General features: G+C 40.3%; 1 protein-coding gene across 3 annotated transcripts in view; it reads left to right on the plus strand.

Moving 5' to 3' along the window:
• Positions 1–19,171: 19,171 nt before the first annotated feature.
• SPTLC3 (serine palmitoyltransferase long chain base subunit 3) overlaps positions 19,172–26,000 on the plus strand; it is a 125,840-nt gene continuing 119,011 nt past the window's right edge. Inside the window, exons 1-2 of one of the 3 annotated variants that reach the window (XM_032603781.1) lie at positions 19,172–19,254; positions 19,384–19,557. In XM_032603781.1, the coding sequence (XP_032459672.1) occupies positions 19,450–19,557 (108 nt within the window). In that variant the 5' untranslated portion in view covers positions 19,172–19,254; positions 19,384–19,449. Of the gene's footprint in view, positions 19,558–26,000 lie in introns of all 3 variants that reach the window. The other 2 variants (XM_032603783.1, XM_032603782.1) reach the window with 2 other exon arrangements.

Here is a 26,000-nt window from a genome sequence, read left to right on the forward strand (position 1 = left end):
TCAGATACTATAGTGGCAAATTATGTTCACCTGCATTCTTTGTATGTATGTGTTTCTATGTGGTAAGGTAGGTAGGTGAATTATTGTTGTAGAGTATTATTCTAATATATATTATTCTAATATATATGGATTATTATTAGAATAATGTATTGACTAATGGTCACCATCACTTTCCTCCTCATCCTAGCTGTTAAGATGCTTTATTCTCATTGAACTAGGAGAGAGAGCTTACAGAACAGAATGCAGAGGAATGAAAAAAAAATAATAATAACCTGTTTTGGAATACTGTGTTCCAAAAGTGAAGTCTTTGGGGGAACACAAAAGACTCATATGAATAACAGTGGCAGGTTTGAGGAGAGAGGGATGTTCTGAGGGACTAGAAGAAAGATGCTTCCAGGTTGGGAAGAAGGTGATAAGAAGGGAAGTAAAGAGAGAGGAAGCACAGGTGGGTGGTCATGAGAGGCGCTTGCCCTGCCCCCCAGGCAGTGCCCCTTAAAGGAAGAAACTCCCTTGAGAGAGAACGACTGAAGAGGATGGGGCCCTGAGCAAACTTTTAAAGATCCTTGATCCCCAACCTGGCAGAGAAGGAGCAGAATAACTCCTTTGCCTTCCCATGTGGCACAGGGAAAGCAGAGATAAATCTGCCAGAGCTGAAAGGGGCAGAGGGCAGAATGAGAAGATACTCAGGTGCATATGTCAAGGACCAAGGACACTGACATTCTCCAAGCCTGCTGTCTCCATAGCAACCTGATTTCATGAAAGCTCCTCATAACTAGATCAATGGACTGAGATTATCTCAACCACCTGATGGAATGGGGGAAGGTCCTCAAAATTAACATTAAGTTGTAAGAAAAAGTTATATTTTGGGCACAGCTGAGTCATGCGCTGTGAGTTATGTGTGCTATCTGTACGATAGCTGTGCCTAGAGACATTTAGCCCCCCAACAGTCCCAATGCATGTCATCTCCGAGGATCCACGATCCTGAACCTATTACCAGCATGGGAAAGGCTCAGCCACAAGCCCCTTGGAAGCTTAGAAAATGTCTCCATCCCAAGGCACAGAATCACCTTGGGATATACCTCCAGGGTCAGGCCACCTGAGGATGGATTTATCCTTCAAGTGTCTGGCACCAGGTGGGGTTTTTAGGCCAGATCATGCCCAGTAGGGGTGTAAACTGATCCAGTCACACTTAGGAGTCCAAATACACTGCCTAGCAAAGTGAGAGACAGGTGACGTAAATGTCTCCCACTGAGTCTTTGCATTCAAGAGATCTAGAAATAGGTTTTAAGCAACAAGATAAACATTTCTGAGAGCTTCTCATCTTTACCTGCTTTTGCTGCCACAGCAATGTGGCAAAGACTATATTGCCATGATGGTGAGAAAGGTTACCCTGGGTCAGGCTATGGACTATCTGTGGTGAGATGGCTAATGGTCATCAAAATCTACATTCTCCTCTTCTTCCTAGACACACAGCTAGATGGCATTTCCTAGCCTCCTTTGCCATTACATGTGGCCAGGTGACCGAGTTGCAGCTAGTGGAATTAGGAAAACATGATATGTGCCAATTCCAGGCCTGGCCTATAAAACGCTCCCAGGGACACTCTTATATGCCTTTTCTTCTTTGGCCAAGGAAAGGGAGCTGACCACGGTCAGCCTTGGAGTTCACAGTCTGACACGGCCTGGGCCACTTCAGTATGGACCTCACGCTTGAACTGGGTAATGTGGTCCCTGTCAATGCCCGGCCCCTTCCTGGTTTCTTGGGTAGAAGTGATGAGATGATGAGGATTATTTAGAGTCACAGTCACTCTGTGGAGCCTTCTTGATGGATGACTTTATATCATCAGTCAAACTTAGCTTGTGGTCTTTGAACCTCTTTTTCTTAACTCTATGAATGTCATTATATCATCGCTAACAGTATCCGTGGGTAAAGGAGGAAGAGAGACTCAAAACTTTTGTACCTTATGCTTTCCAATGTTCTCTCACATAATCCTTGTAACAGCCCTCGAGGTTGTTATCATCTTTTATAGATGGAAACAAACAAGATTCAGAGAAATCAATTTGCCCAACTCCAGCAAAGCCAGTTACCTACACCACCCAGCCTCCACAAGACGTGCATTACTGAAATAAAAGTTGAGGCCCGGGCTTCCCTGGTGGCGCAGTGGTTGAGAGTCCGCCTGCCGATGCAGGGGATGCGGGTTCGTGCCCCGGTTCGGGAGGATCCCACATGCCGCGGAGCGGCTGGGCCCGTGAGCCATGGCCGCTGAGCCTGCGCGTTCGGAGCCTGTGCTCCGCAGCGGGAGAGGCCACAACAGTGAGAGGCTCATGTACCACAAAAAAAAAAAAAAAAAAAAAAAGTTGAGGCTGTTTCATTGGACAGAGAACATCCAGGCTACTGTCTATTCACAAGCCAACTACTTTTTCTACCTTCTTTACTTGCAGGCAAATTAAAGATACATGGCACATTTGCTGTAGTGTGAATCATCAAGACTTTTTGTGCCAGGGGCAGGGAGGAGAACGTATTTTAACAATGACGTTAAGGGTACAATTCAATGAATACCTGGTGGTATGTGACTCATACAGGAATGCAACAAGAGCCAAAAAAAGAAAGAAAGAGACTATTTTGAAGTCTGAATGCTCTTGAGTTCATTCTTATCACATACTTGTGGTTTGGCACCATCAACAAGAGCTTGGACCCAAATAGGCAAACTTTCATGATGCCAGGCTGCTATGTAATGTTTCTGAGGCTCTGCCTTTCCTTTCCTTGGACATGTTCCCTCAGGCCAGTAGGTAAATGACCTATGAAATGAGTAACCTGTACTGACTCAGTCAGTCCAGTGGTCCACAGACTCGATTGGATGCCTGCTTTTGCCTCCTTATTATGCCTGGCTCTTGAAGTAGTGGGTTAAGATCATGAAGTAAACACAGTTTTCCCTCTTCAACCACAAGGGATTTAATTATCCCAAAACACTCTTGATAGAAAAATGCACCAACAAAGTAGAATCTTAAAGTTCAAACAAGTTTAGAGTTTGATAAAATTCATTGAATTGTACCCTTAAGATTTGTGCATTTCACTATCTGTAAATTCTACCTTAAAAAAAGAGAAAACAACAACAAACAAACAAATCATAATGAGATACCGTATACACTCATCCAAATGGTTAACATATTTAAAATACAGAAAATAACAAGTGTTGGTGAGGGTGTAGAACCACTGGAATGCTCATGGCACAAACACCTGGAACACTTGTCAACATCTTCCAAAGATGAGCACATGCACACTTTGGGTTTGTTAGGTACATACCCAACATTAATGTACGTATATGGTTACCAAAAGATATACTGGAAAATTCACAGTAGCAACAATTGTAATAGTTAAAAACTAGAAACAACCCATATGTCCACCATAGAATGGATAAATAAATGATGATATGTTCATAAAATGGAAACTCTATACCAGTGACAATGAACAACTTATTGGTACAACACAGAAAACTCTCAGGACAATAGTTGAGTGAAAGAAGCCAGACACAAAAGAATATAGTCTGTATAATTCTGTTTGTATCAGATTAAGAGGCAGAACTAATCTGTGGTGATATAAATCAAGATACTGTTTTTTGGGGGGGAGAAGGGAACAGTGAGTGGGGCAGAGCATGAGAAGTGTTCTGTACGCTAGACGTGTCCTATTTCTTGATCTGATTGTAGCTCCTAGGTAAGTTCACTTTTTGAAAATTTATTGAGCTGTCACTTAGTGTTCTTTTGTCTATGAATATTAGATTGCAATTTTAAAATGCTTTTAAAAGGTTTGGGATGGTCAATTTGAGAATGAACCTATGAAAGCCTGTAAAAATACACATTTACAATATTTCTTTAAAAAATAAAAGCAATAAACAAAGGCTACCATCTGTGATTGTTTTATATATTTTAAGTTAGTAGTAATAGGTACTGTGGTAGGCAACATAATGACCCACCCAAAGATGTCCATACCCTCATCCCTGGAACTTGTGACTATGTTATCGTACATGGCAAAAGGGACTTTGCGCATGCGCTTGACATTATTCTGACGTTATTTTGGATTATCCAGATCATCACAATCTAATCACATGATTTCTTGAAAGCAGAGAACCTTCCCAGCTGTAGTCAGTCAAAGATGTACAACTGAATAAAAGTTGGAAAGATGCAATATTGCTGACTTTGAAGATGGAGGAAGGGGACCGTAATCCAAGGAGTGCAGGTGGTCTCTAGAAGGTGGAAAAGCCAAAGAAACAGATTCTTCCATAGAACCTCCAGAAAGGAATGCAACCCTGCTGTTACTTTGATTTTAGCCCAGTGAGACCCATGTCAGACTCCTGACTTATAGAACTGTAAGATGATGAATCTGTTGTTCCAGTTGAGTTTATGATAATTTGTTACCACAGCAATAGAAAACTAATAAATACTGAACATATAATTTCCATATATCATCCCTTTCCAGCTAAAAATAGGATTTCTGTCCATCAAATCTTTAAAGAATGGATAAGTTCAGTTTATTTTTCTGCAGATAAAACACATGCTAAATGAGTTTGTGGAGCCTGTTCCTCATTCAGTGCTTTTATGATATTATAACTCAAAATGCATGACTTTACTTCCCATAACTAGAGTGTAAGAGACCCTCTTCTCACAAATATCCCATAAACCTTTCCTATGGGAGGCACAAGAGCACAGCTTTCCTGTCTCTCTCCTAAATTTATTGATGTTTTTTATTCAATGAACGTATTGAGTTCTTTTCATGTACTACCTCTTATTGATAATTCAAAAGAGCTAACTGGATCTCCAATCAGTAGATCTGATAGACTAACTGGGACTTGTTTGTCTTTGTTTAGGTTTCCCCCAAATAGACTCTGAGAAAAGGGTTTGGGTGCAAGCAGTTTATTTGGCGGTGTTTTCAAGAAGAGTGATAAGTAAAACAAGGAAAGGAGGAAAGCTAACAAGAGATGCTTTCACATGATGGTTACTGCCGAGGGAACAGGGAGCATTCCCACTGGGGACTCCGGGGAGACTATGGACACATCTCAGAATTGTCCCATAGAGAAGAAAAAGTATGGGGCATTTATACACCAACTCCTTTCCTTCGTTGTTTGAGGATTGCTCCTAGGGACGTGACTCCCCAGCACATCTGACCTCACTGCACAGAGAGCACACCCCATGGTCAGAGAACCTGCACAGGCACAGGGAGATGCAGGAGGCAGCTGGCAAGTCAGGGAACTGTCATTCGGGGACCCCGGGGTCCAAAGTTGTGAATGAGGCACTGACTGTATCTGCTATGGTGGGGACCTGGTTCAAGCAAAGGTAGGTGTTGGTAAAGATGTGTTATTTCTGACTTTCTCAATCACAATAGTGCACAAAACCCAGAGATGTAAAAACTAAACTTCACCTTGGTTAAAAGTAACAATTTCCATCTGAGAGCAGGGAAATTGATGTGGTCATTGTCTGGATTTTCTCCAAGAATTTCAATGACTTCTTGGTCAATTCAGGCTTCTGGTTTGGTCACATGTAACATGTTTTCCCCTTGTCTCTCTCTTTCTCCATTCTGGGGTTGTTCACACAAAAGCCCACTCTGGAGGGAGTAGAAAGTGAGCAATCTTATCTCTGCTCTGCCAGATTTCCACAAGCCTGGGACTTGAGAAAGACAAATACCACATGATATCATTTACATGTGGAATCTAAAATGTGACACAAATGAACTTATCTATGAAACAGAAACAGACTCACAGACATAGAGGACAGAATTGTGGTTGCCAAGGGGGTGAGAGGGTGGAGGAGGGAAGGATTGGGAGTTTGGGATTAGCAGATGCAAACTGTTCTATATAAGATGGATAAACAACAAGGTGCTACTATAGAGCACAGGGAACTATAGTCAACACCCTGTGATGAACCAAAATGGGAAAGAATATGAAAAAGAATATATACATATGTATAACAGAATCACTTGGCTGTTCAGTAGAAATTAACACATTATAAATCAACTGTACTTCAATAGTTTTTTTTTTTTTTTTTAAAAAGAGGGCTGTGAGGTTTCCTTCCACCACCTGCCTTCATCCCTTCCTCATGCTCTCCCAGCTCCACATCCCCTCTGCCATTCACAGAGGACTCCAGACTTACTCCATCACTTGGAGAAAGTTGATCTGTCTCTCCTCACTCTCACAAGTTCTCTTTTCTCACATATTTTCTCATAAATGCCTCACATTTTTCATTCGTGCCACTCCCTCTACCTGAAACATTCTTTCCCCATCTTGTCTCCTGACCCTCTTCTATTCATGTTCCAAGCCTTATTCAAATCCTTCCTCCAATGTGTGGTTTACCATGACTTGGCAAAATTAGGTGCTCCCTTACCTATGCTCCCTGGTTTTCTCACCCCACTCACATTGGACTAGAGCTCTTGACGTGTCTCTCTTGCCCACAGTTCTTTGAAAGTACCGACTGTGTCAGATTCATCTCTATTTCCTAAGAGCTAAGAACAGCAATTGGCCCATTTAGGCAATCATTAATTTGCGAGGAATCTGATTAAGCTGCATCTAATAGACACATCTAAAGAGTTTCTTTATTACTAGAAATCTGCTTCTTTACAGGATAAATGGTTTCACATATATATTATCCATCTTATTTCAATCATTAAAGAGATAAAAAATTAAAACTTTATCAAGACACCATGTCAACACTGTCCAGTAATTTGGTTATGGCTTTTTACTTTTAAATTAAAAAGTAAATATAAATAAAATAAGTTTATCTCAGGGATTTTTTTTTTTTTTTTTGCAGTACACAGGCCTCTCACTGCTGTGGCCTTTCCTGTTGTGGAGCACATGCTCCAGACGCGCAGGTTCAGCGGCCATGGCTCACGGGCCCAGCCGCTCCGCGGCATGTGAGATCTTCCCAGACCGGGGCACGAACCCGTGTCCCCTGCATCGGCAGGCAGATTCTCAACCACTGTGACACCAGGGAAGCCCAGGGATTTAATTTTTAAAAATCCATATTTTGACATCAATTTGATATCTATTCAGTCCAGTTCCTTATGCCCACATAAGCCTGATAATGAGAATTGAGACTGTAAAATATCTAAAGGACTTATAGATGATTTGATTATCACAGTTCTGCTTTATTAAATACACTGATCTTATATTGTATGAGCTAATGAAGGAACTTGATGTCTGTGGTACAGCAATACATGAAACCAGAAGGACTGAAATCATCTTGGGAACAACCAAAGATCTAGGCCTGAACACACAACGGAACAACTGTGTGAAAAGAAGCAGGATCCATGAAGATGCTGTAAAATGACTTTAGATATTTTAAATGAGAAGAATGTGAAAACATTGCAAGAAACAGCGTGACAGTAAATAGATGAGTGGTGGAAGATTACAGAATATGTTCTTCCTAAATAAAGAGCCAGGAGCAGATTACTGGGCAGTGTGAACTCAGAGCTCCCAGTTGACATGATGGCAAAGATGGGGCCAGCCAATCACTGGGGCTCTGGGTCAGCCTTCCTGAATTCCAAGTCCCTTGGAGCCCTCACACCTGTGTCAATTCTCTTTCCCCTTAGGAACGATATCGGGAACCTCAACTTTGCCGGGAGGGTACACTTGTTCCTTAAAGTCGGGTGACTGCATTTTCAATCCTGGAAATATGGATGTGAATAGGACATGATAAAGAAAATCAAACCCATAGTATTAATACTTGCTTATTAAGTTTAGGAATAATGTATGTGTGTGAATGAGCCAAAGAATCTATAATATTTAAGTTAGTATTTGTAACAGAATATTAACTAGTTTATAATATTAACTAGTTTATAGACAGTATCCCAATATTGAGGAGAATTTGATTACCATATAAATTTATTTAAATGTATTAAAATTATATGATTCATGTTTGTACTTGGCAAGGTTTTGCTTGCTCAGGATAAAAGTTTCCCCAATAGCCATTTGAAGTACTTAAAAGAAAATAAAATACATTCAACTGTTTTTATGTTTTAAATTTTAAAGCCATTTAATTAAGTTTTAAATGTTTGAAGGCAGTGCATTAACTAAGTTTATAAATGGCACTGTTCCTTTAAGAATTTAACCTACTCAACATATGTCAATCGCATATTATTCAATTAACAATCACGTAATTGCTCTTATTTCACACAGAAGTTATAAGGTTTATAGATTGAACTTTACTAGGGTCTCAATTTGTAATTTAATATGCCAAATATTAATTTAAAACCTAGTTATGGAAATATGGAATGAAGAATCTGTGAGGCTGGTTTTAGAGGAGAAGGACATTAGCACACCCTCACCCCTGACCCCTTCTGGGTTGGGAGGACCATCCCAGGAGATAAACATTGGTTCAAGATATCGGACTAGAAGGATGTGCACTCACTCCCTCTTGTGAGAGGACCAGGATCACAAATAACAGCTGAACAATCATCAAAGGAAGACACTGGAACTCACCAAAAAATATAACCCACATCCAAAGACAAAGGAGAAGCTGCAATGAGATGGTAGGAGGGGTGTAATCACAATAAAATCAAATCCCATAACACTGGGTGGGTAACTCACAAACTGGAGAACAATTATACCACAAAAGTCCACCACTGGAGTGAAGGTCCTGAGCTCCATGTCAGGCTTCCCAACCTGGGGGTCCAGCAACAGGAGGAGGAATTCCCAGAGAATCAGACTTTGAAGGCTAGCAGGATTTGATTGCAGGACTTTGACAGGTCTGGGTGAAACAAAGACTCCACTCTTAGAGGGCACACACAAAGCAGTGTGCACATCAGGACCCAGTGGGAAGGAGCAGTGACCCCATAGGAGACTGAACCAGACCTACCTGCTAGTGTTGGAGGGTCTCCTGCAGAGGCGTGGGTGGATGTGGCTCACCACAGGGACAAGGACACTGGCAGCAAAAGTTCTGGGAAGTACTCCTTTGTGTGAGCCCTCCTGGAGTCCACCATTAGCCCCACAAAAAGGCCTGAAGGAGCCAGTGCTGTGTCACCTCAGGACAAATAACCAACAGAGGGGGAACTCAGCCCCACCCATCAACAGACAAGTGGATTAAAGTTTTACTGAGTTCTGCCCAACAGAGCAGCAAAATGAAAAGGCAGAGGACTATGTACCACATGAAGAAACAAGAGAAAACCCCAGAAAATAAACTAAACGAAGTGGAGATAGGCAACCTTCCAGAAAAAGAATTCAGAATGATGATAGTGAAGATGATCCAGGACCTCGGAAAAAGAATAGAGGCAAAGATCAAGAAGGGGCAAGAAATGTTTAACAAAGAGCTAGAAACATTAAAGAACAAACACCTAGAATAATTAAAGAACAAACAGAGATGAACAATACAATAACTGAAATGAAAAATACACTAGAAGGAATCAATAGCAGAATAACTGAGGCAGAAGAATGGATAAGTGACCTGGTAGACAGAATGGTGAAATTCACTGCCATGGAACAGAATAAAGAAAAAAGAATGAAAAGAAATTAAAACAGCCTAAGAGACCTCTGAGACAACATTAAACACACCATCACTTGCACTATAGGGGTCCCAGAAGGAGAAGAGAGAGAGAAGGGACCCGAGAAAATATTTGGAGAAATTATAGTCAAAAATTTCCCTAACCTGCAAAAGGAAATAGCCAGCCAAGTCCAGGAAGCACAGAGGTCCCAGGCAGGATAAACCCAAGGAGAAACAGGTCAATACACATAGTAATCAAATTGACAAAAATTAAAGACAAAGAAAAAATATTAAAGGCAACAGGGAAAAATGACAAATAACATACAAGGAAACTCCCATAAGGTTAACAGCTGATTTCTCAGCAGAAACTCAACAAGCCAGAAGGGAGTGGCATGATACACGTAAAGTGATGAAAGGAAAGAACCTGCAACCAAGATTACTCTACCCAGCAAGGATGCAATTCAGATTTGATGGAGAAATAAAAAGACAAGCAGAGCAAGAGAATTCAGCACCTCCAAACCAGCTCTAAAACAAATGCTAAAGGAACTTCTCTAAGCGGGAAACACGAGAAGAAAAGGACCTACAAAAACATACCCCCAAAAATTAAGAAAATGGTAATAGGAACATGCATATTGATAATTACCTTAAATGTGAATGGGTTAAATGCTCCAACCAAAAGACACAGGCCCACTGAAAGTACACAAAAACAAGACCCATATATATGCTGTCTACAAGAGACCCACTTCAGATCTAGGGACACATACAGACTGAAAGTGGGGGGATGGAAAAAGATATTCCATGTAAATGAAAATCAAAAGAAAGCTGGAGGAGCAACTCATATCAGATAAAATAGACTTTAAAATAAAGAATGTTATAAGAGACAAGGAACAACACTACGTAATGATCAAGGGATCAATCCAAGAAGAAGATGTAACAATTATAAATATATATACACCCAACATAGGAGCACCTCAATACATAAAGCAAATGCTAACAGCTATAAAAGAGGAAATTGGCAGTAACAAAATAATAGTAGGGGAGTTTAACACCTCACTTACATCAGTGGACAGATCATCCAGACAGAAAATTAATAAGGAAACACAGCTTTAAATGACACAATAGACCAGATAGACTTAATTGATATTTATAGGACATTCCATCTGAAAACAGCAGATTACACTTTCTTCTCAAGTGCACACGGAACATTCTCCAGGATAGATCACATCTTGGGTCACAAATCAAACCTTGGTAAATTTAAGAAAATTGAAATCATATCAAGTATCTTTTCCAACCACAACGCTATGAGATTAGAAGTCAATTACAGGGAAAAAAATGTAAAAAATACAAACACATGGAGGCTAAACAATACATTACTAAATAACCAAGAGATCACTGAAGAAATCAAACAGGAAATCAAAAAATACTTAGAGACAAATGACAATGAACAAATGATGATCCAAAATCTATGGGATGCAGCAAAAGCAGTTCTAAGAGGGAAGTTTATAGCAATACAATCCTACTTCAAGAAACAAGAAAAAACTCAGATAAACAATCTAAACTTACACCTAAAGGAACTAGGGAAAGAAGAAGAAAGAAAACCCAAAGTTAGTACAAGGAAAGAAATCATAAAGATCAGAGTAGAAATAAATGAAATAGAAACAAAGAAAACAGTAACAAAGATCAATAAAACTAAAAGCTGGTTCTTTGAGAAGATAAACAAAATTGGTAAACCTTTAGCCAGACTCATGAAGGAAAGGAGAGAGAGGACTGAAATCAATAAAATTAGAAATGAAAAAGGAGAAGTTACAACAGACACTGGAACCAGGAAGAAATAGAAAATATGAACAGGTCAATCACAAGTAATGAAATTGAAGCTGTGATTAAAAATATTCCAACAAACAAAAGTCCAGGGCCAGATGTCTTCACAGGTGACTTCTATCAAACATTTAGAGAAGAGCTAACACCCATCCTTCTCAAACTCTTCCAAAAAATTGCAAACTCATTCTATGAGGCCATCACCCTGATACCAAATCTAAAGATAATACAAAAAAAGAAAATTACAGACCAATATCACTGATGAATATAGATGCAAAAATCCTCAACAAAATACTAGCAAACAGAATCCAACAACACACTGAAAGGATTATACACCATGATCAAGGGGGATTTATCCTAAGGATGCAAGGATTCTTCAATATACACAAATCAATCAGTGTGATATTCCATATTAACAAATTGAAGAGTAAAAGCCATATGATCATCTCAATAGATGCAGAAAAATCTTCTGACAGAAATTAAGACTCTTTATGATAAAAAGAAAAACAACTCTCCAGAAAGTGAGCATAGAGGGAACTTACCTCAACAAAATAAAGGCCATATATGACAAATCCACAGCAAAAATCATTCTCAATGGTGAAAAACCGAAAGTATTTCCTCTATGATCAGTAACAAAACAAGGATGTCCACTCTCACCACTCTTATTCAACATAGTATTGGAAGTTTTAGCCACAGCAATCAGAGAAGAAAAAGAAATAAAAGGAATACAAGTTGGAAAAGGAGAAGTAAAGCTGTCACTGTTTGCAGATGACATGATAATCCTAAACATAACACCAGAAAATTACTACAGCTAATCAATGAATTTTGTAAAGTTGCAGGATACAAAATTAATGCACAGAAATCTCTTACATTCCTATACACTAACAATGAAAGTTCAGAAAGAGATATTATGGACACAATCCCCAATACCTAGGAATAAACCTACCTAAGGAGGTAAAAGACCTGTACTCAGAAAACTATAAGACACTGATGAAAGAAATCAAAGATGACACAAACTGATGGAGAGATTTACCATGTTCTTGGATTGGAAGAATCAATAGTGTGAAAATGACTATACTAACCAAAGCAATCTAGAGATTCAATGCAATCCCTATCAAATTACCAATGGCATTTTTTACAGATCTAGAAGAAAAACTCTTAAAATTTGTATTGTGACACAAAAGACCCCGAATAGCCAAAGCAGTCTTCAGGGAAAAATACGGAGCTGGAGGAATCAGACTCCCTGACTTCAGAATATACTACAAAGCTACAGTAATCAAGACAATATGATACTGGCACAAAAACAGAAATATAGATCAATGGAATAGGATAGAAAGCCCAGAGATAAACCCATCCACTTATGGTCAACTAATCTATGACACAGGAGGCAAGGATATACCATGGAGAAAAGACAGTCTCTTCCATAAGTGGTGCTGGGAAAACTGGGCAGCTACATGTAAAAGAATGAAATTAGAACACTCCCTAACACCATACACAAAAATAAACTCAAAATGGATTAAAGACCTAAATGTAAAACCAGACACTATAAAACTCTTAGAGGAAAACATAGGAAGAACACTCTTACATAAATCACAGCAAGATCTTTTCTGACCCATCTCCTAGAGTAATGGAAATAAAACCAAAAATAAACAAATGGGACCTAATGAAACTTAAAAGCTTTTGCATAGCAAAGGAAGCTATAAACAAGATGAAAAGGCAACCCTCAGAATGGGAGAAAATATTTACAAATGAATCAACGGACAAAGGATTAATCTCCAAGATATATAAACAGCTCATGCAGCTAAATATTAAATAAACAAACAACCCAATCAAAAAATGAGCAGAAGATCTAAATAGACATTTCTCCAAAGAAGACATACAGATGGCCAAGAAGCACATGAAAAGCTGCTCAACATCACTAATTATTAGAGAAATGCAAATCAAAACTACAATGAGGTATCACCTCACACCAGTTAGAATGGGCATCATCAGAAAATCTACAAACAACAAATGCTGGAGATGGTGTGGAGAAAAGGGAACCCTCTTGCACTGCTGGTGGGAATGTAAATTGATGCAACCACTATGGAGAACAGTATGGAGGTTCCTTAAAAAACTAAAAATAGAATTACCATATGACCCAGCAATCCCACTACTGGGCCTATACCCAGAGGAAACCATAATTCAAAAAGACATATGCACCCCAATATTCATTGCAGCACTATTTACAATAGCCAGGTCATGGAAGCAACATAAATGTCCATTGACAGACAAATGGATAAAGAGGATGTGGTACATATATACAATGGAATATTACTCAGCCATAAAAAGGTGTGAAATTGGCGAAGCTTCCCTGGTGGTGCAGTGGTTGAGAATCCGCCTGCTGATGCAGGGGACACGGGTTCATGTCCCGGTCCGGGAAGATCCCACATGCCACAGAGCGGCTGGGCCCGTGAGCCATGGCCGCTGAGCCTGCCCGTCTGGAGCCTGTGCTCTGCAATGGGAGTGGCCACAGCAGTGAGAGGCCCACATACCACAAAAAAAAAGTGTGAAATTGGGTCATTTGTAGAGATGTAGGTGGGCCTAGAGACTGTCATATAGAGTGAAGTAAGTCAGAAAGAGGAAAAGAAGTATCATGTATTAACGCATATATGTGGAATCTAGTAAAATGGTACAGATGATCAGGTTCGAAAGGCAGAAATAGAGACACAGATGTAGAAAAAACAAGTGTATGGACACCAATGAGGGAAAGGGGGTTGGGGGGTGGGATGAATTGTTAGATTGGGATTGACATATATATACTAAGATGTATAAAATAGATAACTAATAAGAACTGCTGTATAAAAATAAATAAATAAAATTCAAAGAAAAAAGAAAACCTAGTAGGTAAGTCCTCATTGCCTTTATACAAAGAACCCCTTATGGAAAAAAAGGAAATCATGTTGACAGAAATAAAAATGCTTGAGGGGTTAACAAAATTGGGTAGCTGTCCCCTGCCTCCAAAATACAGTGACTTTGAGAAGCATCCCCAAGTATCTAGAATTATAATATTGGCTTTCAAGTACTTCTTAGAAGTACCAAGTCTATGTTTTGAGAGAGTCTGAGCCCTGAAGGTTTTCGGGTTTCTTTAATAGATGTTTGGTTTCATAAGCAAGGAGTTGGGACATCCACTGGTAGGAGAAGCTGCCTGTTCTTTGGTAAGGGACATTCTGAAGGTAATTGCTACTATAAGGGCTTGGGTGACACTTGTCCCTGGAGAATTATTCCATGAAGAAAAGCAGAATTATCCCACTGTTGCAGACATTGGGGTAGTAATCAATAACTGGTTTGTGTTTTTTTCTAACTTAAAATAGCATTGCCATCCTATTAGCGAATGTCTTGATAGAAAAAAAAAAAGACTAATATCTGACATCTGTAATGTTGGTATCTAGCCTCCTTCTGTCATGGTGTTTACAAACTATGGATAAGAAAAGCTTTGCAACTGAATTGTCTCTACACTGGTAATTTTTCCAGACTGAATTCTTTGAGAAATGTACTTCCTTATAGAGGAATCCCAGAGTATCAAATTCCAGTAGATATTGTGATGTCATTACATCTTTTTAATAAATCACAGGATTTTAATGGATCAGGAATGCAAAATAAAATATCTTTTATTATTTGGCCAATTCAATGAAATTTCCCAAATCATAACAGTTTCTGTTTTTCTTCTTGGTGCTTGATGATTTTCAAGATAACAGCTGAAAGAGAGATATCATATCTAGGACTTGCTCTGGACCCAGAAATTCTAGATTCAAAACATACTTCTGTCACATAATCATGTGGCTTTGGAAAAGTCATCTAACTTGTTGGAACTTTAGTTTTTGCATCAGCATCACCCTCTATTATATGAGTAAAGATTGAATCACTGAGAATTAATGGATTACTATACATTGTATAATTCTGACCATTTGCTTTGTTTGTTCCCTCCATTTTCTGCTAACTTGCCATCTCTAAGTTGTTCCCAGAGCTTTTTCAGAACACATTATCAAGCCTCTGAGCACCCCTTTCTTGTCTACCCCTAAAAGCTGGTATCTAGGCAAGAAAAAACATCCCTTCAGGAAATACCACAAGGTCATCATTAACGAATTAGATCTTTGCCTCTAATACACTAATGGGAAGGTTTATTTTATTTTTTTTTACATCTTCATTGGAGTATACTTGCTTTACAATGTTGTGTTAGTTTCTGCTGTATAACAAAGTGAATCAGCTATACATATACATATATCCCCATATCCCCTCCCTCTTGAGCCTCCCTCCTACCCTCCCTATTCCACACCTCTAGGTGGTCACATAGCACCAAGCTGATCTCCCTGTGCAGTGCAGCTGCTTCCCACTAGCTATCTATTTTACATTTGGTAGTATATATATATGTCAATGCTACTCTCTCACTTCGTCCCAGCTTACCCTTCCCCCTCCCTGTGCCCTCAAGTCCACTCTCTACATCTGCATCTTTATTCCTGTCCTGCCCCCTAGGTTCTTCAGAAACTTTCTTTTTTTTTTTAGATTCCATATATATGTGTTAGTATACAGTATTTGTTTTTCTCTTTCTGACTTACTTCACTCTGTATGACAGACTCTAGGTCCATCCACCTCTCTACAAATAACTCAATTTCATTTTTTTATGGCTGAGTAATATTCCATTGTATATATGTGGCACATCTTCTTTATGCATTCATCTGTTGATGGACACTTAGGTTGCTTCCATGTCCTGGCTATTGTAAATAGTGCTGCTTCAATTAAGACATCTCTTAAGTAGAAGATATGCAGGTGCTGCTCTTGGTCCTGTGAGGGTGGAGATTGCAACAGTCTTTTTCATTGTTGTGTAAAAGGGCTGAGCAAATAGCCTAATATATAGTAGTTATTCAAACGTCTGTTGAGTTTACTGGTTGATCTGAAATACATTTAGTTATTCAGAGACACAGAATCATACTTGATATTTAGTTTGTGTTTTAGTGTTGATTGAGTTCTTAGCCTACTCGGGCTGCTGTAACAAAATACCATGAACTAAGTAGCTGTTAAACAACAGAAATTTATTTCTCACGGTTCTGGAGGCTGAGAAGTCCGAGATCAAGGCACTAGAAAATTTGGTGAGGGTTTGCGTCCTAAGCAGCCACCTTTCCGAGGTAACCCCAGATGGCTGAAGGACCAAGGGAGCTTCTTGGGCCTCTTATAAGGGACTTCCCAAAAGCCTCAGCACCTAATAGCTTTACCTTTGCGAGTCAGGATTTCAACATGTGAATGTTGGGGGGATACAAACATTCAGACCAATAGCAATTGATATCTTAAAACTGAAAGCCACCACTCACTCAAACAGACCTCCACATTTATTTTGACTGGAGGTGATATGAAACAATAGGCACACTGATTGTACACATCCACGGTACCTGATACCAGATGGTTGGAGTGCTAGGATGATTCTGTGCACACAGAAATTCACATATTCCAATATGGCAAGTAGACAAGTTTCAAAAATGAGAACATGTAGTAGATACTCCCTGAAGGTTAACGTATGGTTACCTAAATTTGGCAATTGAGATTAGGAATGGAAAAAAAAGAAGATTTCAGCATTTTTGACATGCTTTCATTTCTTTCTTAAAAAAATTATCAAAATACAGTTGATTTACAATGTTGTGTTAGTTTTAGGTGTACAGCAAAGTCATTCAGTTTTACATGTATATATAAATATACATATTCTTTTTTACATTACCTTCCATTATAGGTAATTACAAGATATTGACTATAGTTCCCTGTGCTATAGAGTAGGTCCTTGTTGGTTAACTATTTTGTATATAGTAGTGTGTATATTTTAATCCCAAACTCCTAATTTATCCGTCTCCCCTTCCCTTGACATGTTTTCTTTATTTGTGGTTTTTGCCCCCTTGTAAAAAAAAAAAAAAAAGATAAAGAAAAATGAGAAGAATAAGATGAAGAGGAGTAAGAAGGATGAAAGGAAATTCAAAAGAGGACAGTAATGAGGGAAGAAGAGGGGGAAAAAGGAGAAGGGGAGGAAGCATATAAGGTTCATAAGTTTTATCTCAAAATCCTTATTCAAAAAATAACTTTGTACGGGTCAGTAGAGCTCAGTCAAAATAACACCATGTCTTCAGTGTGCCTTTCTAAACGGAGGCAGTCACGCCGGCAGTTATCAGTGCCCCCCCCCCTTCCCTTTTCTTCTCTTTTTTGTGTTAAGTCTAGAAGGAATTAAGCCAACACAGGTTCAACTCCCAAATCCTACTGTAACGGCCACTGAAGAGACAAGTTCTGCTCTGATGACAAAGGTTGGGAGAAATGCAATAAAGATTCTCACCTTGAGACATGAAAGGGAAGGCACACTTGGTATTTATTCCATTATTTGGCCCAAGACCTTATTTTATTCCTCTAGGTCTCTGTGGGATGGGGGAAAAGGACACCTTCACAGGCTAATCATGCTTGGGAGAGGCATTATGATCACTTCCTCTGTTTGCCACATCTTCTTAGAGGGGAAACAAACCCTGCCCAAGAGAACCAAGAACCAGGAAATGAGGCTCTGACAACAGGACAATGTCTGTCTTTTTGTTGTGTTTCTTGTTTGTTTGTGCCTACTGACCCAATAAATGGGTTTCTTTTCTGAGTGTCTGATGTTAAAGAAGCCTCCATTCAGGAGAACCATGAGGGCAAGGATTCAACAGGCTGTAAATGATTGACACTGTCCAACCAACCATGTCACCACAATGCCTTTAGATGGTGAGAGGAGAAAACAGACCTCTCTGGTGACTGGTGCATTGAGAGAATAGGAGTTGATGAGTAAACCAGAGGTGTCAGGACTGGGATGCTACCTCACAACACCTATGTCTGTAACAAACTACTTCATCAGACGTTAGCCCACAAAAAATGTTTTATCTCATCTTATAGCTGGAGAAACGGAGGCAAAAAGAGAGAAAAAATCGCTTTCCCAAGGTCACATGATCAAGGTGATTCAGCTATAATGAGAAACCAAATATCCTGTCTCCCAGACTTCTGTCTTACCGGAATTCTGGATGAGTCAGTACCTCTCATTGATGTCACTGGGGTTTTTTGTTTTGTTTTGTTTTTTCATTTTCACCAAGAACTTATTTAATTAGTTAATTTATTTTATTTTTGGCTGCGTTGGGTCTTTGTTGCAGTACATGGGCTTCTTATTGCGGTGGCTTCTCTTGTTGCAGAGCACAGGCTCTAGGCACACAGGCTTCAGTAGTTGTGGCACGTGGGCTCAGTAGTTGTGGCACACGGGCTTAGTTGCTCCACGGCATGTGGGATCTTCCCAGACCGAGGCTCAAACCCGTGTCCCCTGCACTGGCAAGTGGATTCCTAACCACTGAGCCACGAGGGAAGTCCTGATGTCACTGGTTTTAACATAAGGTGGGTCTGAATTGTATTTTTGCCATTTTTGTATTATGGTAAAATATACATTACATAAAATTTACCATTTTAACCATTCTGAAGTGTATAGTTCAGTGGCATTCACATGGCAATCATCACTACCATCCATCGCCCCAACTTTTCCCATCTTCTCCAACAGAAATTTGTACCCATTAAACAGTAGCTTCCTATCTCTCCTCCCTGTGGCCCCTGGCAACCACTTCTGAATGTTATTTTACCGCAAGAAGAAGTGTTGACTTTGACCTTGGTTTACAAACAAAAATGTAATTAGATGCAGGAGGGAGGTGAGAAGGGGATAGACGTCTATTTGGCACTGACTGTCCTCCATAGGAGACACCTGGGGAGTGTACAGTGGCGTGTGTGTGTGTGTGTGTGTGTGTGTCTTTAAAAGATTCTCCACCTCCCTGCTGGCCTCCTCGCAGTTTGCCACTGGCTTTGCAGCCTCCTGGTTGCCTCAGTCCAGGCAAGGAGCTGGCAATCTCCTTTATAGTTTCAGGAGCAGTTCTGTTACCATGGAGGCCACATTCTGATTTCAAGAGTGTAAAGGTAATCATTTGTTTTTAGCTTCAAAGATCTTCCCAAAAGATAGGCTGTCGCTCTTCTTCTGGAAAAGCCTGATTGGTAGGATTCCTTCAAGCACTCAGTCTGAAGTGCTTTATCCCATTCCCTCACCAGCTTCAAAAGTCAAGCTTGCCAAGAGCCTCTGAAGGAAAATCTGCCACTTCCATCAATTTCACACAAATGGTTGATCCTGGAGGTGGTGCTATTTGCAATGGAACACTTCACAATCAGAGTGACCACTGTCGCAGAAAAAACTGCACAAAGAACGGGATGGTGAAAGAAGCCCAGGTAAGGGGCAATCCCTCTCCCTTGCTCTAAATGACCTGAACATTTCAATATTTGTTGTAAAGCTGTTTGAAGCTGTCCTAGCTGAAAGTTCTTGGCAGGAAGTGTTTTCTGTGTTTTGACTCTTTACTTCAGCTAATTTCAAATGCTTGGCTACTAAAAAGTTTGGACGTGGGTTAAGGAGGGAATTTCTTCTCTGTACAAGAGAGGACACACGTAGATCCAAGAGCCTTAAGCCCTTAACATAAAAATGTCCCTGCTAGACTTTTGTTTTCTCTCAAGCATTTTGGAGAAAACAGTTGTGAAGGCTAAAACTCTCCAGCTAAATTTCAGTCTATCAGGAAATCACAACAGACTGCATGCATCAAACTTCATAGGGGCAAAAAAGAGGAAGTGAAAGTAAACGCTGCTGAGATTACGTGGAGTAGGTTTTCCCCTGGTACGTGAGGAGTGCCTCTCGGATTAAAAGGGGACTTCTTTTTGGTGTTTGGTGGGGCCTTGTCATAGCTTACAGCTTGATTCGGGGCCAAAGTCTTTCTTTGAAACTTGACAACCCAAGCATTCCTTTTTAAGACACTTCAGAAAGTGTGGCTTATTGTTACAGGCTGCACACAGGAACCAAACAGACTTTGAATTGTTTTCCCATGTGATACTTTTTGTAAAATTTTTGGCTCCTGCTCTGACAGAATGTTTGAGGGGAATGTACTGAGGAAGGGGAAGAACCCAAGAAATGTTGTCAGCTCATTCAAAGAGGGAGCCGGGTCTGCAAGCTGCTTACGAACAGGCAGGCCATTGCCAGCTTCCCATTGGATGCCCAGGTCCTCTGTTCTGAGCAGCAGGGGTGAGTTCACCTGCTTGGGAGCAGGTTAGCATAGCCAAACAGGCAGCTTCACCGTTGCAAAATGAGAAGCTGGGCAAGGAACCTGTGCGGGAGAACCGGGGTCGGGGGTGGGGAGGTTGGGCAGTGAGATTGTTCTAAGATCACAGGACAGGTGGGGCTGGCTGGGGGCCAGCTCACCATTCAGTGAAGGAAATTTGTGTGTCCAGTGGAATGAAAGAGGTTGGGGGGGGCCCTCTGGAGCGCGGGTTGTGTGTGAATAGGCTGTGGTCCCCCAAATAGGTTCCCCTCTTAACAAAAGGCATTGCCCTAGCCTTGGAATTGTCTACCTAAAACCTCAGGTCTGGCCTCTCCTAGATGAGTATAATGTGAAGAGAAAATACTCAACTCTCATTCTTTGCACGAGGGCAATCATACTAATACCCACCATCTATTCGTCGCTGTATCGAATCAGACCACTACCACTCAAGACACTCTTTGCCCCTAAAATGGCTGTAACACTGGCCACTGGCCTTCTCACCCTCTGGACCATTCTGACCCTGAAGGCTCTCATTTGGATAGAGATGCCCTCAAAGCCATTCTCTCTCTCTCTCTCTCTCTCTCTCTCTCTCTCTCTCTCTCTCTCTCTCTACTTTATCTTGGTTTTGTAACCACCTTCTAGTGTCTGAGGTTAGAGACTTAGCTAAATGGTTACAACCATTCCTAAGGACAAGAGCCAGGATCCTAAAGGTTCATTACTAAGTGCTCCTACAAGACTGTGAATATCTTTGGACACTGAAGCTTCCCTAAGAGCAGCAGGAAATATCAGGGAGGCTACTGCCTTTTCCAACAGCTCTTTCTGAAGGAAGGACCATCCAGAACCTATTTGCTCAGATATATTTAGGTGTTACTTAGTTGAAATTGGTTCCCACTGAGAGCCTCAATTATGGCTTAAAAAGTATGTTCCAGAAAGAAGAAACCCTGCTGAGTTCTTAGTGCAGTAGGGCAGACAAAGGCCTGTTTTCCCCTCTGTGATATAGATGAAGTTGTCTTTACTATCATGATCCTTAATCACTGGTTTTAGTCCATTTTGCTTTGAGGACCTTAAACAAACTGAGTCTTTACCAAAAACCTTGAAGTTTGAACCCAGTCCTCGTAGAACACTCACTCTTGGAACCCAGCCACCACATTTGAAGGAAGCCCAAGCAGCTCAAGAGAAGCCCAAATAGAGAGAAACCAAGTATCCTTGCTGTGCACCTAGGCAAGATGCAGCACCAGCTTGTAAACTGTGTGAGTCAGCTCTCTTAGAAGGGGATCCTCCATCCCTGGAGTCTATCTGTTCCAATTATACTTCATGGAGTATACATGACTTGTCCCCACTGGGCTCTGCCCAAATTACAGATCCTTAAGCAAACAAATGATTGGGGTTTTTTTTTTAAGCTGGGTTTGCTTATCAGACTTTTTATTTTTAATATCTTTATTTAGTTATGGCTGCGTTGGGTCTTCATTGCGGTGTGCAGGCTTTCCCTAGCTGCGGCGGAGTGGGAACTACACTTCGCTGTGGTGCGTGGGCCTCTCATTGAGGTGGCTTCTCTTTGTTGCGGAGCATGGGCTCTAGGCACGTGGGCTTCAGTAGTTGTGGCATGCAGGCTCAGTAGTTGTGGCTCGGGCTCTAGAGCGCAGGCTCAGTAGTTGTGGTGCACAGGCTTTGTTGCTCCGCGGCACGTGGGATCTTCCCAGACCAGGGCTTGAACCCGTGTCCCCTGCATTGGCAGGCGGATTCTTAACCACTGTGCCACCAGGGAAGTCCCAAGCAAACAAATGATTGTTGTTTTAAGTATGGTGGTGGTTTGCTAAGCAACAATAAACATGTAAACACATGTATATTCTATTTCTTTAAAATGCCTAGAAAAATCATTGTACAGTCTCATTACAACCATTTTCAGTGCTTTCATTTTGAGGAAAGAGTTTGTTTTGGCCATCAATCTTTGGCAAAGATGCCTTTCCCTAAGCTTTACAATTTTGTTGTGTTTTATTTTGTGTTTTGCATAAGGACTGTATGCTTAAGATGAGTGTCCGGCTGGTAAAACCAAATACAATGAACTCAAATATCAACTATGCAAAAACACAATCACTTGGATGCTGTCAAATCTGAAGTGTAACTATTCAATCTGAGGAGGTCTGTAACTTGTTGCCTTATCTATGAAGAAAGAGCAGGCAAAGAAGCATGTATGTGTTCTGGTTCAGATGTTTTGTTAATTAAATGAATACATGTTTTAAAGTATATTTAATATCTGCCAATTATAAATTAATTTTATCTATTGGTGAAAGTTTCCTAGAAAATGATTCTCTTTAGAAACACAAGTAGAGGTAGATTGACATTAACCTAATTACTCTCAAGAAATCCACTACATTTATTTTGAAATACACTTGATTTAATCTTTCTACTAAGTATTGTCACCTTGTCTCAATTGGCCTGAACTAATGTAGTTTTACTGGAATTCTAAAGTATATCAACCTGTAAATTCATGTGAGAAGTTGTTGCCACCATATTAGAAAGAAAGTCATTGGCCCAGTAATTCACAATTTAGATTAAACCTTTGGAAACAAACAAACAAACACTATGAACATAGTTCAGAGAAGTATTCAGAATTGTTCTCCACAATGTACTTCATCCATCACAGTTCCCTCTAAATCCTGCTTCAACCAAAAGTTTTGCCACATTGAAGATCATTTGATTACAGCAGAGGTTAAGATTACAAATGCCCAGCAGGCTGGTAAGGCCTGGTGTGGACAACAGGAAGTGGTAAGCATGGGTTTACCTGAACAAAGCTCATTGTCACCATGAGAGAAAGCAGGTCCTATGTTGACAGATCTTATGATTTTCAAAAGAAACTGGAAATCCAGATGGAGTGGGAGGGAGAGAGAATATCCTGATTTTTAAGTATTGGCATCTAATGCTTCAAATTTCCAATAGTGTAGAGTTTAATGAGACATTGCTACCAGCCACAAATCTGTAATCTCTGAACTATAGGCAAATAGGATGAGAAAAATAAGAGGTCATAAATAGAGTGATTCAGGGAATTTGGATCTTCTTAATTTAGACTTACTTTATATTTTTAAAAGCAATAGATGTATCTTACATCTTAATTTTCCTGAGTTGTTACATTAATACTTGATCCTGGAGTATGCAAGTTTTAGGAACAATTATGACCCAACCAGTTGTACTAGATTTCTCTGACTAACCCTGATTTCAAATATTAGATGACAAAATGTCATAGAACTGATACCATTTCACTGCTCAAACTTCATCTCTCAGACTTTGTAGGAAGTGACACACAAACCTTTTGTTAGACAATGCACTCATATAGCTTGGTCACCATTATTATTCTCTAGACGTGGTATAACTGGGCCTTCAAAAGTTGCCCAGGAAAAGGCTATGTGTAAATTATGATTATCCAGTCAACTACAACTTATACCTGACTGTTCTTTCTCTGCCATGTGGAGCTTATCCTTTTGGAAGTCAAAAATCCTTTGAGAAGCTGATAGGCACTTTCTGTATTACAGAATTTTCCATGTAGAGGATTCATGTGTTTCCTGACTTTCTCTGATGCCCAGGTTAAGAACCTCAGCTCTCACACCCTGCTCAGAAAAACCAACAAATCAGGCTTTCCAGAGAAGACAGGGTAAAGGGATTCATAAATTGATCTACCAAGGAGAGAAAACCAAACATAAGCCAAAGTGACTCAGACCACAAGCCCACATGTGGTATTAATTTATTTAAAAATGTATATTAGAATTTTGTACCCCACTTTATAATACTATTTTAATAATATTTATTTTACTGTAAAACTACTTTTATATCCTCCTTGAAAACCTTGAGTATAAATGAACTCCCCAGGAAGATATTTCTTTCCTGGTGGCTTTTCATATCCCAGCACCCCTCAGGATTTCCCGGGGAACCACTTAAGGAAGAATGATAGCAGGAAGACAAGCTTTGACATCAGCAGAAATGGGTATGAGTACTAGCTTTGCTCCCTACTAGCTGTGCCACATTGGGGAAGTAGCATCACGGCTCTGATCCATACCTCACAAGGCAATTGTGAAGATTAGATAAGAGAGTGTATGTAAGACTCCCAGTAACTATCACATGTGTAGTAGATACTTGATAAATAGTGACTATTATCTATTAAAGTCTGCCTGCAACTCTTACCCCTCTACTGATATTGTAAGAGTGTTCAGTACAATGCCTGGCATGTAATAGGTGCTCAATAAATGATAGTCTTAAATCCTTGAATTCCCTCATCCAATGGTGGCTTCATTTTACTCGGTCTGTCAGCAGCACTTGACACAAGTAATTACTCCTCCTCCTTCAAGCCCTTTTCTCTCTTGGCTTCCAAGTTATGACCCTCCTATATCACCAGCTGTTCCTTTACAGTGTCTATTCCTGGTTTTCCTCAACTCCTTGATCTTTGAACAATAGAGTGACCAAGGCTCAGTCCTTGTACCCGTTCTCTTTTCTAACTGCAGATTTCTCCTGATGATCTGACCTTGTCTCATTACTATATGTACATGTATATATGTGCAGCTGTGTGTATGTGTGTGTGTATATATATATATATATATATATATATGTGTGTGTGTGTGTATGTATATATGTCATTTCCAACTGCTTCCTTGATCTTTTGCTTGGATGACCAAAGGCATCTCCAACTTAACATGTCCAAAACTGAGCCCCCAGTACTCCCTCCCTCTGTCCCTAACGTGTTTCCTTTATAGTCTTTCCCATCTCAGTAAATGACAATTCTATCCTTCCAGTGGCTCAAACCAAAAACCTGGGTATTGTTCATGACTTTTTCCTTCTGTATTCAATGAGTCAGCAAATTCATGATCCTACCTTCTCAGGATATCCAGAATCTGACCACTCCTCACCTCCCCACAGCAACCACTCTGGTCTCAGCCACCACTGTCTCTCACCTTGATTGTTACGGGAGCCTCATGCCTTTTCCCTGTGTCCCAGTTATTCATTACAGAATGACAACCCATCCCAAAACAGAATGACATTAAACAACCACTATTTTGTTATGCTCATGGATTCTACTGGGTAGGAATTCAGAAAAGACTCAGTGGAGACAGCTCTTCCCTGTTCCAGGGTATCTGGGGCCTCAATTGGCTGGACCTAGAACAGCTGAGCCAGGAGGATTCGCCTGCAAGATGGTGTCCTCACTACCATGTCCAAGCTGGGTCAGCTGAAAAAAAGGACAAGCCAGGACTGTGGGCAGGATTGCCTCAGACAGCTTCTACAGCAGGGAGGGCTCTAGAGAGTTTTCTAGTAAGTGAAAACGTCTCATGGCCTTTTGTATCCTAGCCTCAAGTAAAAGCTGAAATTCTTACAGTGACCACAAGGAGCCATGGCTTGATCCTCACTGACTCACCTCCTTTTTCCCAGGGCTCAGTGTATTCCAGCCACACTAGAGCCAGCAGCCCTGCATCCTCCCACCTCAGGACATTCCCACATCCTCCCCCATTTGCACTTCCCAGAAATCCAGGTGCCTGCACCTCCCTTCTTTCAAGTCAAATATTACTCACAATCCTATAAAAATTGCGACATACTTTCTTCCTGACTCCC

This window comes from Phocoena sinus, chromosome 15 (genome assembly GCF_008692025.1).
Source record: "Phocoena sinus isolate mPhoSin1 chromosome 15, mPhoSin1.pri, whole genome shotgun sequence".
Classification (NCBI taxonomy): domain Eukaryota; kingdom Metazoa; phylum Chordata; class Mammalia; order Artiodactyla; family Phocoenidae; genus Phocoena; species Phocoena sinus.